Below are 16,685 nucleotides of genomic sequence, written 5' to 3' on the forward strand. Positions count from 1 at the left end.
TTTTGGGAGTGTAGGAGGGGCAGCAGCTGTGCGTTCTGGGACATTCCAGGACTGTCAGAGAGTGAGGGGAAAGTGCTTGCATTCCTTGTGCTTGAAGGTGTGCGAGACATCCACGGAATGCGAGCACTTTCACCTCATTCCCTTAGTATCTAAGGAAAGGGATAAAAAGCAAGCCACACAGCTGCTGCCGCCCATCTCTCCCAAAATGGTGCCCTTGCTCACCTGGCTCTGTTAGCTCTCCATAGAGACCTCTCTAGTCTTGACTATGAGCTTAATAATTGGGTGCTAGCTGTGAATGCTGCCACCTCACTGCTCAGATTCCTATCTAATTTGTTATTAACTCTGAAATAGTTATTGTACTATTTCTTTGACGTGTATAACCCTTGATTATGCATCTTTCCCTTCACAGGCACCTTGAGGATTTCTGAGGCTGGTCTATGCACCAACCACCTCATGGCAGCTTTCAACCTCACTCCTGCTGACCCTTCAACATTCATCCTAATAGGCATCCCTGGCCTGGAAGCTGCTCATATCTGGGTTTCCATCCCATTCTCCGTGTTCTATATTATCGGCCTGTTGGGAAATTTTATGCTTCTGTTTGTTGTAGGCAAAGAGCAGACCCTGCACAAGCCGATGTACCTGCTGATCTGCATGCTGGCGCTCACCGACATCGGCATGTCCACCTGCGTCGTGCCTAAAGCTTTATGTATATTTTGGTTCAATTTGAGAGACATTACCCTGGTTGGCTGCTTCACCCAGACATTCTTTCTTTACATGGTTTCTGCTATGTCCTCAGCAGTCCTTGTCATGATGGCTTTTGATCGCTATGTGGCCATATGTAACCCTCTGAGATACACCACCATCCTTACCAATGCACGAATCGCTAAGCTTGGATTTGTGGGTTTGATGAGAGCTGTTCTCTTCATTCTTCCCGAGCCTTTGCTCCTGAGCTGGCTGCCGTTCTGTGCCAATCAAATGATCCCAAACACATACTGCGACCACATAACTGTGGCAAAAATATCATGTGGGGACATCACAATCAACAAGATATATGGCCTGTTGATAGCATTTGTAGTTATTGGCTTTGATCTGACGCTCATTGCCCTGTCCTACAGTCTGATCATCAGGGCCGTCCTCAGAATTTCCTCCAAGAAAGCTCATCCGAAAGCCCTCAACACCTGCACAGCCCACATCTGTGTGATTCTCATTTCTTATAGTTCCTGCCTCTTCTCCAGTCTTACACAGCGGTTCGGTCAGGGCATCGCTCCCCATGTTCACATCATCTTGGCTAACGTCTATTTCATCATCCCCCCCATGCTCAACCCAATTATTTATGGGGTCAAAATCAAAGAATTTCGTGAGAAAGTGGGCAAATACACCTGCAGAATCTGATTGCCTTGGTACAGTTTTTTTTAACGTGTCACAAGAGAAGGAAAGGAAATATCCTTATTGCCTAATGGTGCTCTTTCATCAGAACTCAGAATTGTGGAATTCGCAGTCTGAGGAGTTCCTCAAACCAAATTTCTTATCACTCCGTCACCAAGCACTGCTCTCTCTGTTGCTAAGTTCCCTCTGTCTGACCATTATCAGAATTCTTTCAGAGTCACCCATCGGTTCCCACCCTCACACACACTGGCTACATCTAGACTGCATTGCTTTTCCAAGATACCAGAGTTATCCCGGAAAACCAATGCTGCGTGCAAGGAATGCGTCCACTTTTCTAACAATTTTTTTGAAAAAGCGGACTGCTCTTTTGCAATCCCTGTAAACCTCTTCTACAAAGCGTAAGGGATGTATTGAAAGAGCACTTTTTTCTGAAACTTGGCACTGTGTAGATGCGCCAAATTTCGGAAAAGGCTCATTTGAAAGTAAATTGGAAAAAGATACTCAATTTGCGTACCGCAAATTCCTTTTCTTTTTCTCATTCAACTCTCAGTCTAGACTTCGGCAATGCCACTTGACCTTTCTGTGACTTCTGGATAATCGGAAGACACTTCAGTTTTCTAAAGGAATGTGGCTTTCCATGAGACCCTGTCTGAGCAGAGTTTGATGAACTGACGCAACACTTGTCACAGGCAAAGACAAAGTGAGTACCAACAATGCTGAATTTGCAGGATGGACTAGCTGACCTCTTGATTTCTCTTCCAACCATCGTTTTCTATGATTCTTCATTATATGCACAGTTACCCAATGGACAAAATGTACCTCATGTTTCTACATCTGATCCTTCAGGAAGCCTGGGGGATAAACCAAATGTTTCCACTGGAAAGTGCAAATACTGGAAAGCTGCTGCAAGAATGGAGGATATTCTATGCAGAGAGAGTTGTGAAACTGTGTGTTTTTGAGAACTGGACTTTGTTACCCTTAACTTGATGCATGGATGCCCCAGAATGTGATCAAGATAAATGCAATTATATCGTGTATATGCAGCCATTATGAATTCATCAATTAAACACTATATGGTTAAGGGGTAATTGGAAAGCAGACTTTTTGATGCAAGGTTAAAAATCTAGCTTTCTGTTTCTTCTAATCACAATGGGAAAAGTAGGCGTACATGTAAATAAGTGAGTGTGAAAGAAGGTGTGTGGATGAAAATCTTGAGTCTAGACTCCTATGATTTTAGAAGTGTTTTGGAAGCAATGAAAAGTGACAATCCAGTAAGAGTCATCATGTATTTTGCAGAAGTTATATTAGATCTGCTAATACAGTGCAATTTGGAGTCTGCCACACAGGAGAACAGAAGGGAAATCTTTGAGGTCAGGCAGGCCTCTGGATAAAGGGGCTGGAGAACATGCTTGGGAACCCATGAGTTAGACTGAGGAACTCAGTGTCACAAGAGGTAGTGGAGGCCATGAGATAAGCAGGAAGCACTAAAAGCTTGGACATCTACAAGGATGATCTACAGGATGATTAGGGGGCTGGAGCACATGGCCTATGAGCAGAGAGTGAGGGATTTGAGTTTATTTAGTCTACAGAAGCTAAGAGACTGAGAGGGGGGATTTGATAGAAGCCTTCAACTTCCTGAAGGGAGGTTCCAGAGAAGATGGAAAAAGGCTGTTCTCAGTGTTGACAGATGGCAGAACAAGGAGCAATGGTCTCAAGTTACAGTGGGGGAGGTCTAGGTTGGATATTAGGAAGAACTATTTCCCTAGGAGAGAGAGGAAGCACTGGAATGGGTTGCCTAGGGAGGTGGTACAATCTCCATCTCCAAAGGTTTTTAAGGCCTGGGTTGACAAAACGCTGGCTGGAATGATTTAGTTGGGTTGGTCGTGCTTTGAGCAGGAGGTTGGACTCAATGACTCCTGAGGTCTCTTCCAGACCTAAGATTCCAGGATTCTAGGATTCAAGCATAGGCTGCGGTAGAGGCTTTTCGTGTGTCGAACAGGCTGTTTTATTAACAGTACCGTTTGTTATAAAGTATGTAATCTCCCTCACTCTGCTTCTCCCCCTTCCCAGGAATGTTGAGAATTTCAGAAACCTATCAACCCACTGACTACTTCATGGCAGTTTTCAACTTCATCCACACTGCCTTTTCAACTTGTATCCTCATGGGCATCCCTGGCCTGGAAGATGCCCACATCTGGATTTCCATCCCATTCACTACAATCTACATTATCTGCCTGTTGGGCAATTTCATGGTTCTGTTTGTGATAGGAAAAGAGCAGACTCTTCACAAGCCGATGTACTTGCTGCTGTGCATGCTGGTGCTCACCGATCTCAGCACAACTACCCTCGTCATTCCGAAAGCTCTGTGTATATTTTGGTTCAGTTTGAAAGACATTAGTGTAAGTGCCTGTCTCACTCAGACCTTCATTATTCATGCAGTTTCTATTATGCACTCAGCTATCCTTGTGGCCATGGCTTTCGATCGCTATGTGGCCAGATGTTACCCTCTGAGATACAGCACCATCCTCACTAATGCACGCATCCCTAAGCTGGGGTTAGTGAGTTTAATAAGAGCTATTCTTTTAGTTGTGTCCCTACCCCTGCTCCTGAAAAGGCTGCCATTCTCTGCCAACCGCCTTATCCCCCACATTTACTGTGACTACATGGCTGTGGCAAAGACGTCATGTAGTGACATCATAGCAAGCACAGTTTATGGCTTGGGGTGGCAGTTGTAGTCATGGGATTTGACCTGATGGTCATTGTCCTTTCTTATTCTGTGATCATCAGGGCTCTCTTCAGAATCAGCTCCAAGAAAGCCCACCAGAAAGTCTTTGATACCTCTATTTCCTTCACCCCCACCCACCCCCCCGCACTCAACCATATCATTTATGGGGTCAAAAGCAAGGGGCTTCATGACAAACTGGGAAAATACATAATTAGAACGTGCTCACTTGTGGCCACTGACATTCAACATGCATGACACGACAAAATGGAGACAACTGGAGTATATTATCTTGACTTTGATCACCTTAGAATGTGATCAAGCCAAATGTAACCACATGACGGGCACTCCACCACTATGAATTAATCAAATGGACCAAATACTGAATGCTTATTGGCAAGGAGACTGAAAGAAGATAAATGGATTAAAACCTTGAGTCTAATATCTCTGATAAGAGGCGTTTATAGAAAAATAAGACCATTGATGACACACTAGTGATCTTTATGGCCGACGTGTTTTGAAGAAGTTATTAAAGATTAGCTAAAAGAGTGTACTTTGCAGCAGCTCCCTGAAGTTATCCTGAAAGATGTTTTTCCTGACACCCTTTCTCCTTAGCAGGTGAACAATTGGACAGTGTGAATAGACTATCAGTCAGAGTACATCTACCTTAGGCTGCATCTACAGAGCAGGCGGTTATTTTGAAATATTGTCAAAATTCTATCAAGCTGGAGAACTACTTACTCTAAATCCTGTGACCCTCATTGTACGAGAAGTAAGGAAAGTCAGAGGCAGAGTGCTTTATTTCGAAATAAGCGCTGGGTAGACGCTCTTTATTTTGAAATAAGACACGCAATTGATATAGCTCAATTTGTGTAGTTTATTTTGAGTTAAGTCCTGCAGTGTACACGCACCTCTACGCAATACCATTCCTGATGTTTTCGATGTTTTAAACGTACTGCTTATGTCTGTGTGGGTATGTTTTTCTGAAGTAACTTAGTGGGCGTCTACACAGCAAGCCTTTTCTTCAAAATAATGTCGAGCTCGAGAACTTCTTCCTCTAACTCCTGAAACTCTCATTTCATGAGGAATAAAGGAAGTTGAAGGAAGAGTGTTTAGAAATTCGGGTTGATGGTCTTGGACACATGGATGGCACTTTGAGCAAAAACTTTCATGACCTTGGCCTCTTTACTCTTTCATTGCTGACGGTACCTCTTTGTAATGCTGTGGTTGGAATGATGGAGATTCCACAATCCCTCTGTTCAATTTACTCCAATGTATTCCATTTTACGACCCACAAGCGATGACAGAAATCTGTTGTGAAGGTTGCATCTATGAAATAAATTATTGCACCACTCAGTGTTCATATGTACCTGGAGCATTCTACTTCTGATGAAGTTTGTGAGGGTGAGAAGTCTAATATTATCATTAGTCTCTACTTTTAGACACTTACAGCAACAGTATATTTTAACTTACAATATGAATAGTGTCTATCATAACTGAATGCCATAAACATATAGGCTACGTCTAGACTGGCCCCTTCTCCGGAAAAGTCATGCAAAGCAGGTAAGTCAGAATAGGGAAATCCGCGGGGGATTTAAATATCCCCCGTGGGATTTAAATAAACATGTCCGCCGCTTTTTTTCCGGCTTGGGGAAAAGCCGGAAAAAAGTGTCTAGACTGGCGCGATCCTCCGGAATAAAGCCCTTTTCCGGAGGATCTCTTATTCCTACCTGAACGTAGGAATAAGAGATCCTCCGGAAAAGGGCTTTATTCCGGAGGATCGCGCCAGTCTAGACGCTTTTTTCCGGCTTTTCCCCAAGCCGGAAAAAAAGCGGCGGACATGTTAATTTAAATCCCGCGGGGATATCTAAATCCTACCTGAAAGTAGGAATAAGAGATCCTCCGGAAAAGGGCTTTATTCCGGAGGATCGTGCCAGTCTAGACGCTTTTTTCCGGCTTTTCCCCAAGCCGGAAAAAAAGCGGCGGACATGTTTATTTAAATCCCGCGGGGGATATTCAAATCCCCCGCGGATTTCCCTATTCTGACTTACCTGCTTTGCATGACTTTTCCGGAGAAGGGGCCAGTCTAGACGTAGCCATATTGTGTCAGTGTTGGGGTGCAGTCAAAGATGACCCCTTGGGGGGGCTTCCCGGGGTTGCTGATATGGCCACTGCAACTCACCTTCCCGCTCTCTGGGGCTCCTCACCACCCAGTCTGCTGGGCCAGCTCCGCTGGTCTCCCCTCAGCCAAGGCCCCAAGCAGAGGTCCCTGCCCCCACTGAGAAGAAGTACAGACACTGAACCTCTTAAAGTCCAAGGACAGTGCAGTTTAGGGCCTGGCTTCCTGGGATTCCACTCCCTGGATGGGATCAGACCCCAAAGAATTAGGTAAGCCCCCTTTAACAATGAAAGGGGGAATGTGCATACTGGTTGCCCCCCCAGGTAACAATTGTTCACACTGCGTTTGATAGAAAATAAAAGTGATTTTATTAAGTGGCAGCAGTAGGATTGAAGTGGTAATAAGTGAGAACAGGCAGAGCAAAGTAGGTTACGAATCAAAAGAAATAAAAACGTGTGGCTCATTCTAAACTGAAACCTCAGCACAAACTCTTCAATCTCACCCTAGAACCTCTTTTCCAACTGCCCCTCCAAACCAGAGCTGTCTTCCCACCCTGGGATCTTTGGCTCCTTCCTTCAGGTACAGCCCAGCTGAAACACCAAAGCCTCTGCCTTCCTATTTTTTGTTAAGGAATTGAGGCCACTCCCTACCAACCACTGCTCAGACTTGAGGACAAAAAATTGTTAACAATGGCTCATCAAGAAGTTGCAGGTAACACCCTCACACCCTCCATGTCTCCCATTCACACATTGGAAAGTCACAAAGTATTCCCCACTCCTCAGTTGAGGTCATGTCAGTGGGATTTTTTGTGCGCATCTTACTTGTGTGTGTTCCCTGACTGGTTTTTCTAGGGTCGGCAGCCCCCAGAACACCTTTTCATTTGCTTCCAAAATGCATAGCAAGATGGTGATCAATTCATCACCATTCACCCAGCAGTGGTGACCTGCAGAACCCTTTGGGCTGTCCAGAGGCAGGTTGCGGGCAAGTCTCTGTGAACTACATGAGGAGATCCATATTTTTCATTCTGATACTATGAGTACAGCATCCAACAAGTGTTGTGGAAATGCTGTATAAAGGAGCGCGACTGCATTATCGGGATGTGTTTCTCATGGAAAGAAACAGTTTGAAGTATGAGCTGGAGCAAGGCCTGAAGTGTGAATGACTCAGCAAAATTATGCTATGAGCAACAGAGAGAGTATGACAGAAGTTGAAGGATCCATCTTCTGTCATGCAGTCCCATTATGTGGCAGTCTGAGTCTGGGGGTCCTGGAATATAGATTTACATCCCTGAACCTCTTAGCTAACAGCCACTCATGGCCCAGATCTCCATGGACCTATCTCCTTTTATTTAAACTGGATTATATTTTTGGCCATCACAATATGCTCTAACAATGAGGTCACAGGCTCACTTCCCTTTATTTGCTTTAAATCTGCTGTCTATAAATCTCCTGAGCTACCCTCTGCTTCCTGTCATATGTGAAGGAGTAAGCAAGACTTCCATATTCACTTTATCCACGCCAGTCCCGATTTTATAGGTTTCTATCTTGTCCCCTTTTGGTCGTCTCTTGTCCAAGCTGAAATCCCCCAGTCTTGTAAATCTCACCTCAGATGGAAGCTGTTCTATACCCCTAATCATTTCTGTTGCCATATATATGGAATTAGGGATACGGTTAGGGTTAGGGTGATATATATACTGTACCCTTACATCACACATCCTTTATACTTGTATAATGATCATATCCACTTTCAAACTCACTAAAGGTACGACTCCACAATGTGGCTATTTTGGTATACCGGAGGTGTCCCAAACTAACTACCTCACGTCTTAACAAGCCGCCCGTTATTTCAAAATATTTTTCAAAATAGGTGCGCTATTTCGGCATCCCTGTAACCCTCGTTCCATGATGGTTAAGGGATGTCTCAAATCAGCATGTTATTTTGAAATTTGGCACTGTGTAGATGTGCCAAATTTCAAAATATGCTATTTAGAAATAAGAAACGCAATTTGCATAGTGCAAATTGCGTATCTTATTTCAAGTTTAGGGTACAGTGTAGACGCACCTTAAGGGTTTCTGACAAATAGCGTTGATATCATAATCAAGGGAGAAGAAAGTCTTTGCCACCGCCTCCAGCATCCATCAGTTTAGGGTCTCATTTGACCTCTAGAAGGGGCAGTGACTTTCCATAGGCTAACGGAATGGATATTCCCAATATGCTGCTGTCGTTTGAAAATGGGTTTTGGTTCTGTGTCTTATGGCAACCTCCCTTAAGCTGCACACGCTTTTTGCTTTGACAATCTCAGCCCTGGAATTGGTAAATTATTTCTTCAGTCCTTGGGGAAGCCCTCATGCAGAAACTCTCCATGGTCTATTTTCTGCACCTCCCATTGCTCCCAGAGCCAAGGGGGTTGTCTGTGGATCCTGGCCAAACTGAGTCCACAGAGACTGTACAGCTGGATCATAAAAGTCATTTTCCAGTACAGTGAGTGTCTGAAATGAAATTCATACACAGAAGCTCAGCGCTCTGCCTTCCATAAGGAGATTTCCTCTCTGTTGAGTGAGTTTGGTGTAAGTTGCGTGTTTCTGCATTAAGGCAGAAACTCCGGAAGGGTTCTAGTGTTCAAGTCAAGGACCACCCACGTAGGAATTCACCTGCACTTGTGCTGCTTAGTTTTGTCAGAAATGCCAAGGGATTTACACGGTAAAATAGGATCAACTAGACTAGACACATATTTGTTTTTAAGATCAGTTCCTTGTCTTTTGTACCTGTCTCAGGTACCTTCAGGGATTTGGGGTGAATGATTTTTTCCTCTCGTGCTCTCAGGTTTTCCAGCTCAGCATCTTCACTGACTTGTGAGGAAACGCAGCCAGAGCCCCTGCAGTGGGTGTCCATGTTATGAGGCATTTATTGTGCACTGGCCAGATTCTGTACTCATAATGAGCCTTCATGGGGGTCACTCCAGAGTGACTTTCACTGGCTCCTTTTAGACTTCATGGCTTCTCATGACTCCACCCAGTCTTCCCTCTCTCCTTCCCCACACAGACTGAGCTGCTGTCGGGGTTCCTTTCCCCCCAGACAGGTAGTTCAGGCTGATCTCCCCCTTTCCTCAGTGCAGGCAGAGAGTGAGTTGAACCTAGTCTGAGGGGATATTTCTGTGAACTTTCACTGTGGGTTCTGGCACCTGTTTTTTGGTGCTTGGTGACAGCTCTCACTGTGTGGCAGAGCTGTAAGTGCTCAGGTGGGACACATGGACAGCAACCCAACACGGGTGGTTGCTTGGGAGGGAATGGAATGTACACGGACAGGCGAGTCACACTGGGGTTCTGGGAACACAGAAGGAGGTGTGCACAATGTGATCACACTGAAAGTTGTGGGGTTGAGTAAAGGGACAAGTGATGGTTGGACACGCAGGGGTCTATGGATAGGCAGAAAGCACTGGCCGTTTTGGGGTCACAGACCCTCATGCATATGAACAGGAGGGCACAGCTCTCAAATTATTTTTTCCTTTGTGATTGTTGGTCCAAGGCCGGTTCTGGGATGCTCTTTGGCCCAGATTGTATTTGGGTGATTCTCAAAGTCTTTGAGATTCCCCGGGTTGTCATCCCAGGATCATATTAGCTCTTTTTGGTCATTGGCTCAGAGCTCATATCCCATTATGTCCCCAAACCTTTTCAAAGACATTTCCATATACATCCCCCCCATTATGAAAGTATCACCTACATTCTTTGTTCCTAGATGTAGATATCTACATTGACATACTAAAATACACAGTGTTTGCTTTGACTGAGTTTACCAAGCAATCCAGATAGCACTGAATCACGGACCCATCCTCTCCAGTATTTGGGAGCCACCAATTTTTGAGTCCTATGCAAACATCATCAGTATTCAGGCATGAGAAGAGTTAGTAGCTGAGTTGCTGACACATTTCTCGGCTTACTCTTGTCAATTAACACCTAGAACTTAAGTCTTTGACAAAGCCTGTGCAACCCACATACCTAATATAGTTCACTGTCCCATGTAGTGGCACTTAGACCACTTACAGCAGGGTTTCATAAGAACATAAGAACTTAAGTACGGCCATGTTGGGTCAGACCAAAGGTCAATCTACCCCAGTAGCCTGTCTGCTGACAGTGGCCAGCGCCAGGTGCCCCGGAGGGGATGGACCAAAGGCAATGATAAAGCAATTTGTCTCCTGCCATCCTTCTCCAGCCTCTGACAAACAGAGGCCAGAGACACCATTTCTATCCCCTGGCTAATAGCCTTTTATGGACCTAACCTCCATGAAATTATCTAGCTTCTCTTTAAACTCTGTTATGGTCCTAGCCTTCACAGCCTCCTCTGGCAAGGAGTTCCACAGGTTGACTATGCGCTGTGTGAAGAAGAACTTTCTTTTATTAGTTTTAAACCTGCTACCCATTCATTTCATTTGGTGTCCTCTAGTTCTTCTATTATGGGAACTAGTAAATAACTTTTCTTCATTCACCCTCTCCACACCACTCATGATTTTATATACCTCTATGAGTTTCCAGCTGTCTTTGGCAGCCATTCCAAGGTTGTGCTCTGGGTTAACAGACCAACCAATTTTCCTATGGTGCTAGTGTAATCCACACACCTAGTCCCATGTAGTGGCACTTAGACCACTTACAACAAGAGATAAGAACAAGGGAGCTTTACAGACTAAGCTGAGAGGCAGCTGGCTTTATAGCTCAATCAGTTGAGGCTCCTACACTAAGGCTACGTCTACACTGGCCCCTATTCCGTAATAGGGATGCAAATGTAGCACTTGGGAATAGGCAAATCTTTCAAGTAGGAATAAGAGATCCTCCGGAAAAGAGCTTATTTTCCGGAGGATCGTCCAGACTGGCGCTTTTCTCCGGCTTATCTACAAGCCGGAAAAAAGCGGCAGCCATGAAAATGCAAATGCCGCGGGGGATATTTAAATCCCCCGCGGATTTGCCTATTCCCAAGTGCTACATTTGCATCCCTATTACGGAATAGGGGCCAGTGTAGACGTAGCCTAAGTGCCTCAGGTCTCTGTTTCAAATCTGCCCACTGGTGGTTAGACCTGCAGAAAATGTCTCACCAAAAGTATTAACAGAACTTACAGAAGTGCAGGACTGTTGCTCCAAATACCAAGACTTTGTGCTCATTCTGTTGAGCAAATGTCAGAAGCAAGTGCCAAAATGTCTCTTTCTAAGAGGAGAAACTTGGCTTCTTTCCAACTTAAGAATCACATGATGGATCAGACCTATGCCTTTGGCTGACAATTGCCAAGTGATGCAGAAGAATGTGAAAGAATAAAAAAAATCTATGGGAGGATGATCGAACAATCACAGATTTGTCACACTAGCACCTAACAGAGATTGGATTTTGCACTGAACCACATGGACATATAGGGTGTTCCTGTTTGTTTAGCTTTAACTATAGGAACTAGATAGTCCTACTATCCATGTAAATATCCAAAGCCTTATGATTCTTATTTATATCCTGGCCTCCACAGCCTCTTGTGGTAACGAGTTTCTCAGTCTATTAGGCACTGAGTGAAGAAAACATTCATTTTAATCTGCTTACTTTTCCTATGTCCTCTCTAATTCAGGTGCGTTGTGAGGTAACAATCCCAGTCTTTTTCACCTCTCTCCCTATGAGAATTTCATCTGCTCCTTGATGCTGCTCATTGGCCTTGCCTTAGGACGCCTGTGTAGGAAGGGTATCTGGGACTACATAGAGGGTGAAACAATGGCTAACTGATCTCATGGCTTTGTGCTTGCTATTTGATTCCCCACTCCACTCCTCTCCTCTCCTCCTTGATCTCACTGTTGTGCATAGTTTCTGTCTGTATTTGCACTGTGAGCAGGATTTCACAGAGCTGCGTGCCACGATGCCCCATCCCTATCCTGAATTCCTGAAGTTAAATTAGATCCTTCTTATGTTTAAAACTCTCAGAAGGGTCACCGTGTTGGTCTGTAACTTTAAAAACAATAAGTTGTCCTGTGACTCCATAAAGATTAACAAACGTATAGATAGTATCATAAGACTTTGCGGTTCATCTCATCTGAAGAAATGGCTATTACCCATGAAAGTTCATGATACCATACTTTTTTCTTAGTCCCTGAGGGTACTTCTACATAGCACCATAATGCTAACTAAGAGACACAATTTGAGGAAGGCTAATTGCATGTCTTATATTGATGCTATTTCAAAATAGCTCATTGAGTCATTTGGCGCTACCTACACAGCACCAAATTTTGAAATAAATTGCTATTACAAAATGTCCCTTACTCTTTGTAGAATGAGGTTTACAGGGACGTTGGAAGAGTGAGCCCAAAATAACAGGCTTGCTGTGAAGACATGGGATAGCTATTTCAGGACACTCCGGTATTCTGAAATAGCATTGCAGTGTAGACATACCCTAAGGTGTCACAGGACTACCTGTGGTTTTTAAACATTCTTATGTGTTTGAAGATTTCAAGCTATTCCCTCCAACAGGTATACATATTGGATTTATTGATATCAAAGTTAAACTGCTCTCATACTGCCCATCAACCAGGCTGGGTTAGCTGCCCCTCAGGACTTCTCTAGACTTGGCTATCACCTCCACAGACTTGTGCTATCTGTAAATGTTGCCATCTCACTGCTCAACCTCCTTATGAGATTGCTGGCAACTATAATTTTTTTTGTTTCTAATGGAGATTGTCTATTTCCTAGAACTAGAAAGGACCTTGAAAGGTTATCCAGTCCAGTACCCTGCCTTCAGAGTAGGACCAAGTACCATCCCTGACAACATTTTGCCCCAAATGACTTGAACTCACAACCCTGGGTTTAGCAGGCCAATGCTCAAACCACTGAGCTATTGGCTATAAAGCATATTACTGCCCTCACTGTGCTTCTTTCCCTTTATAGGTACCTGGAACATTTCTGAGCCTTAGCAACACATCGACAACCTCATGGGAGATTTCAACCTCACCTCCTCCGATCCTTCAACATTTATTCTAATGGGCATCCCGGGTCTAGAAACAGCCCACATCTGGATTGCCATCCCTTTCTCTATGTTCTACATTATGGGCCTGTTGGGAAATGTCATGGTTCTGTTCATTGTTGTGAAAGAACAGGCTCTGCACAAGCCGATGTTTCTTCTGCTCTTCATGCTGGCACTCACAGAAATCGGCACATCGACCTCTGTCGTGCCGAAGGTACTGTGTCTATTTTGGTTCAATTTGAAAGGCATTACTGTGGGTGGCTGCCTCACCCAGATGTTCTTCATTCACGCAGGGACTGTGATGCACTCAGCCGTCCTCGTGACAATGGCCTTTGACCGCTACGGGGCCATATGTAACCCTCTGAGATACACCACCATCCTCACCAATGTACGAATTGCTAAGTTTGGGCTGGTGGGTTTGATAAGAGCTGTTCTCTTCATTCTGCCCATACCCCTGCTTCTGAGCAGGCTGCCATTCTGTGACAACCGCATCATCCCCCACACGCACTGCGACCACATGGCGGTGGCAAAGACATCATGTGGGGACATCACAGTGAACAGGACGTACGGCTTGGTGATAGCATTTGTAGTTACGGGGTCAGACCTGATGCTCATTGCTCTGTCCTATGGCTTGATCATCAGAACCGTCCTGAGAATCTCCTCCAGGAAAGCCCACCAGAAAGCCCTCAGCACTTGCACCTCCCACATCTGTGTGATGCTTATTTCTTATCCTTCCTTCCTCTTCTCCACTCTGACATACCGGTTTGGTCAGGGAAATTGGTCCCCACGTTCACATCCTCTTGTCCAACCTCTATTTCCTCCTCCTCCCCATGCTCAACCCTATTGTGTATGGGGCCAAAACTAAAGAGCTGCGTGAAAAAATGGGCAAATATGCCTGCATCATGTGATAGACTGTGGCTATTGATTTTAAACCTGTGTGAACAGACCTGAAAGGAATATCTCCTCATTCATCAAGTGTGCTCTGTCAAGTGGGCCCATCACTGTGGAAATTCAGAGTGTGAACAACTCCTCACACGAACACCGTTCCAACACCAACCACTGCTCTGGCTGTTGCTGCATTCCCTCACTGTGACCATTGCCTGTTCTCTTTCAGTGTAACCCCATCAGTCTCTACCACCACACAGCCTGTCACGCAGCCTTTCCATGACTTCCCAAGCTCCAGAAGATACTGCATTTTTCTGAAGCAAGGTTTCCTGCTAGAATCTATGGCTTTCTCTACACTGTAGGGTTTTTGTGCCAGAAACTTTTAGCAGAAGAGATCGTCTGCAAAAACTTCTTGTACAAAAGTATGTCCACACCTCAAAAGCACATCTCAAAAGCGATGTGTTTTTGCACAAGAGAGCGTCCACACTGCATGGATACTCTTGTGCAAGAAAGCACTGATGGCCATTCACAGAATGGCCACCAGAGCACCTGTGTTTTTTCTGATAAGCTCTTTTTGCACAAGAAACCCCTGCGGAGTGTCCACCCATGCCTTTTTGTTCAAGAGGTGTAGCACAAGAAGGAGTTATTCCTTGTGAGGAAAGGAATAACTCTACCAGGAAAAGTTCTCTGTCCTGTCGATTTACTGTTTTTTTTGTTGTTGTTGTTTTTCTTGCGTAAAAACACGCTTTGTTGTGGCCGCTCCGCCAATTTTTGTGCAAAAACAGTTGTTTTTCTGCAAAAACCTTGTAGAGTAGACAAAGCCTATATCAATGGGATTCTTGGTCATTTTGGCAAACTGAAACTATGCTTCCTGACAGCCAAAGAGCCAGAAAGCCACTACAGTACTGAACATTTTACCTCAGGTACAGTGCTCCTGTGAGCAAAACATACCTGATTTTTTTTCTGCATCCAGTCCTTCAGGAAGTCTGGAAAGCTGGACACAGTTCCAACTGGAAAGCTTCTGCAGGAATTGAGGGAGGTCTACTAAAAATTAGCAGTGACCGTTGTGAAAATCAAATTTGTTGCCGTGGATTTGAGGGGTGTGTACCCCTTTCTATGACTGAGCCAATTGGAAAGAGAAGGTGGGCAGCGAGACACTATGTATTCATAAAATAGAGCACCATATAGTGAAGGCCAAAAGTTAGATAGCAGTTCCTGCTCATCAGAATGTGAGGAGTGGAGAGAGAAGGAAATAAATGAGAGAGAAAAAGCAGTGGAAAATTTTGAGACTAGACCCCTATGATTAAATAACTTTATTAAAAGTGATCATCCAATAGAAGTCTTTATGTGTTTTGTAGACGTTGTAAAAGATTAGGTTCAACAGCATATTTTGGAACGGTCCTCATATGAAGAACATGGGAACATAAGAACAGCCAGAGTGAGTCAGACCAAAGGTCTATCTAGCCCAGTATCCTGTCTGCTGACAGTGGCCAATGCCAGGTGCCCCAGAGGGAGGGAACACAAGATGCAAGAGAAACTTTTAGAAAGAAAATCATCATGTTAGGACATATATGTAATGCCATAAAATCTGTTGTAAAGTGTTTGTGCCAAGGAAAGACATTCTTTCATTTGTCACTGTTGATATATATGACCATCAGCAGCAGCATTCTGCATCTGATGAAGACTGCAATGGTGAAATGTTGTCTTTTACAGATTTAGAGTAACACACTCATTCAACCCAAAGTATGAACATTAACTTTATCATTGAATGCAATTAAAAATAAACATAATAAAAATGTTATTTTCATTTTTACATGACATATGTTTTGAAGTCCTTTGAGGCTATTCCTTAACACTGTTATTTTTTGTTTTTCATTTGAAACACCATCCAACCATCAGTTCAGATATCAGTATCAGTACTGGGGTTTTTAATTTTAAATTTGATTGTAATCTCAGACTTGTTTCATATGCACTCCTGCTATGGCTTGTAGTTTTCTTTACTTGTTTGCAATCAAATCTGTACTAGGTGTCTAACACAAGCTTTCATTTGTTATTTGGTGTAGAGACTAACAGGTTAATTAAAAAAAACACCTTTGTTTCCAGAAACAGACTGGGCTAGTTTTAGGTGAGTTTTTAAGAGATATGGGGCTATTAATGCAGTAGAAATGTCTGAAACCTCCATCTACAGCTCAGCTGGTAGCAGGATAGCAGAGGCTAGAAAAGTGAAGTTTTGAAAGAAGAACCATAATGTTTTGTCAGAGTTATGAATATTTCATAGGTACAAACAACCTCCATTCCCAAAGTAGTCATACCTCGGAGGTTCTACTGCACAGCTGCTGGAATATACTCATTTTGCTACTGCAATAAAATTAAAAGAGGAATTGTCTTTTGCCCTCCATCCACACACGAGAAAATACTGAAGAGCTTTCTAAACTATTACATAATTTTGTCCATGACACGGCCCTTGACTGGGGACATTGTTTTGGAGTTTGCAGCGATGGAGTATGAAGAGTATGAAGAGGCCTGGAAGCATAAGCCCTTGGAGCACAGGACTGGTGTTGGGCCCAAAGCCTGGGTTAAATTAATCAGAACTCTGA

The 16,685-nt window shown here is 44.0% G+C and overlaps 1 protein-coding gene and 1 pseudogene across 1 annotated transcript; both read left to right on the forward strand.

Annotated features, from left to right (window-relative positions):
- Positions 1-414: 414 nt before the first annotated feature.
- LOC149526031 (olfactory receptor 52N4-like) lies at positions 415-2,383 on the forward strand. Its single transcript, XM_089776898.1, has one exon. It carries the CDS (start codon positions 454-456, stop codon positions 1,390-1,392), a length of 939 nt encoding a protein of 312 aa, XP_089633024.1. The 5' UTR covers positions 415-453; the 3' UTR covers positions 1,393-2,383.
- Positions 2,384-13,105: 10,722 nt separating this feature from the next.
- LOC142827302 (olfactory receptor 52P1-like) lies at positions 13,106-14,111 on the forward strand (annotated as a pseudogene).
- The last annotated feature ends 2,574 nt before the right edge of the window (positions 14,112-16,685 follow it).

This window comes from Pelodiscus sinensis, chromosome 1 (assembly GCF_052426305.1).
Source record: "Pelodiscus sinensis isolate ZL-2025 chromosome 1, ASM5242630v1, whole genome shotgun sequence".
In the NCBI taxonomy this organism is placed as follows: Eukaryota; Metazoa; Chordata; order Testudines; family Trionychidae; genus Pelodiscus; species Pelodiscus sinensis.

Coding starts and splice junctions, on each gene's coding strand:
- LOC149526031 (XM_089776898.1), top strand. CDS start 454: ATGGCAGCTTTCAACCTCACTCCTGCTGACCCTTCAACATTCATCCTA.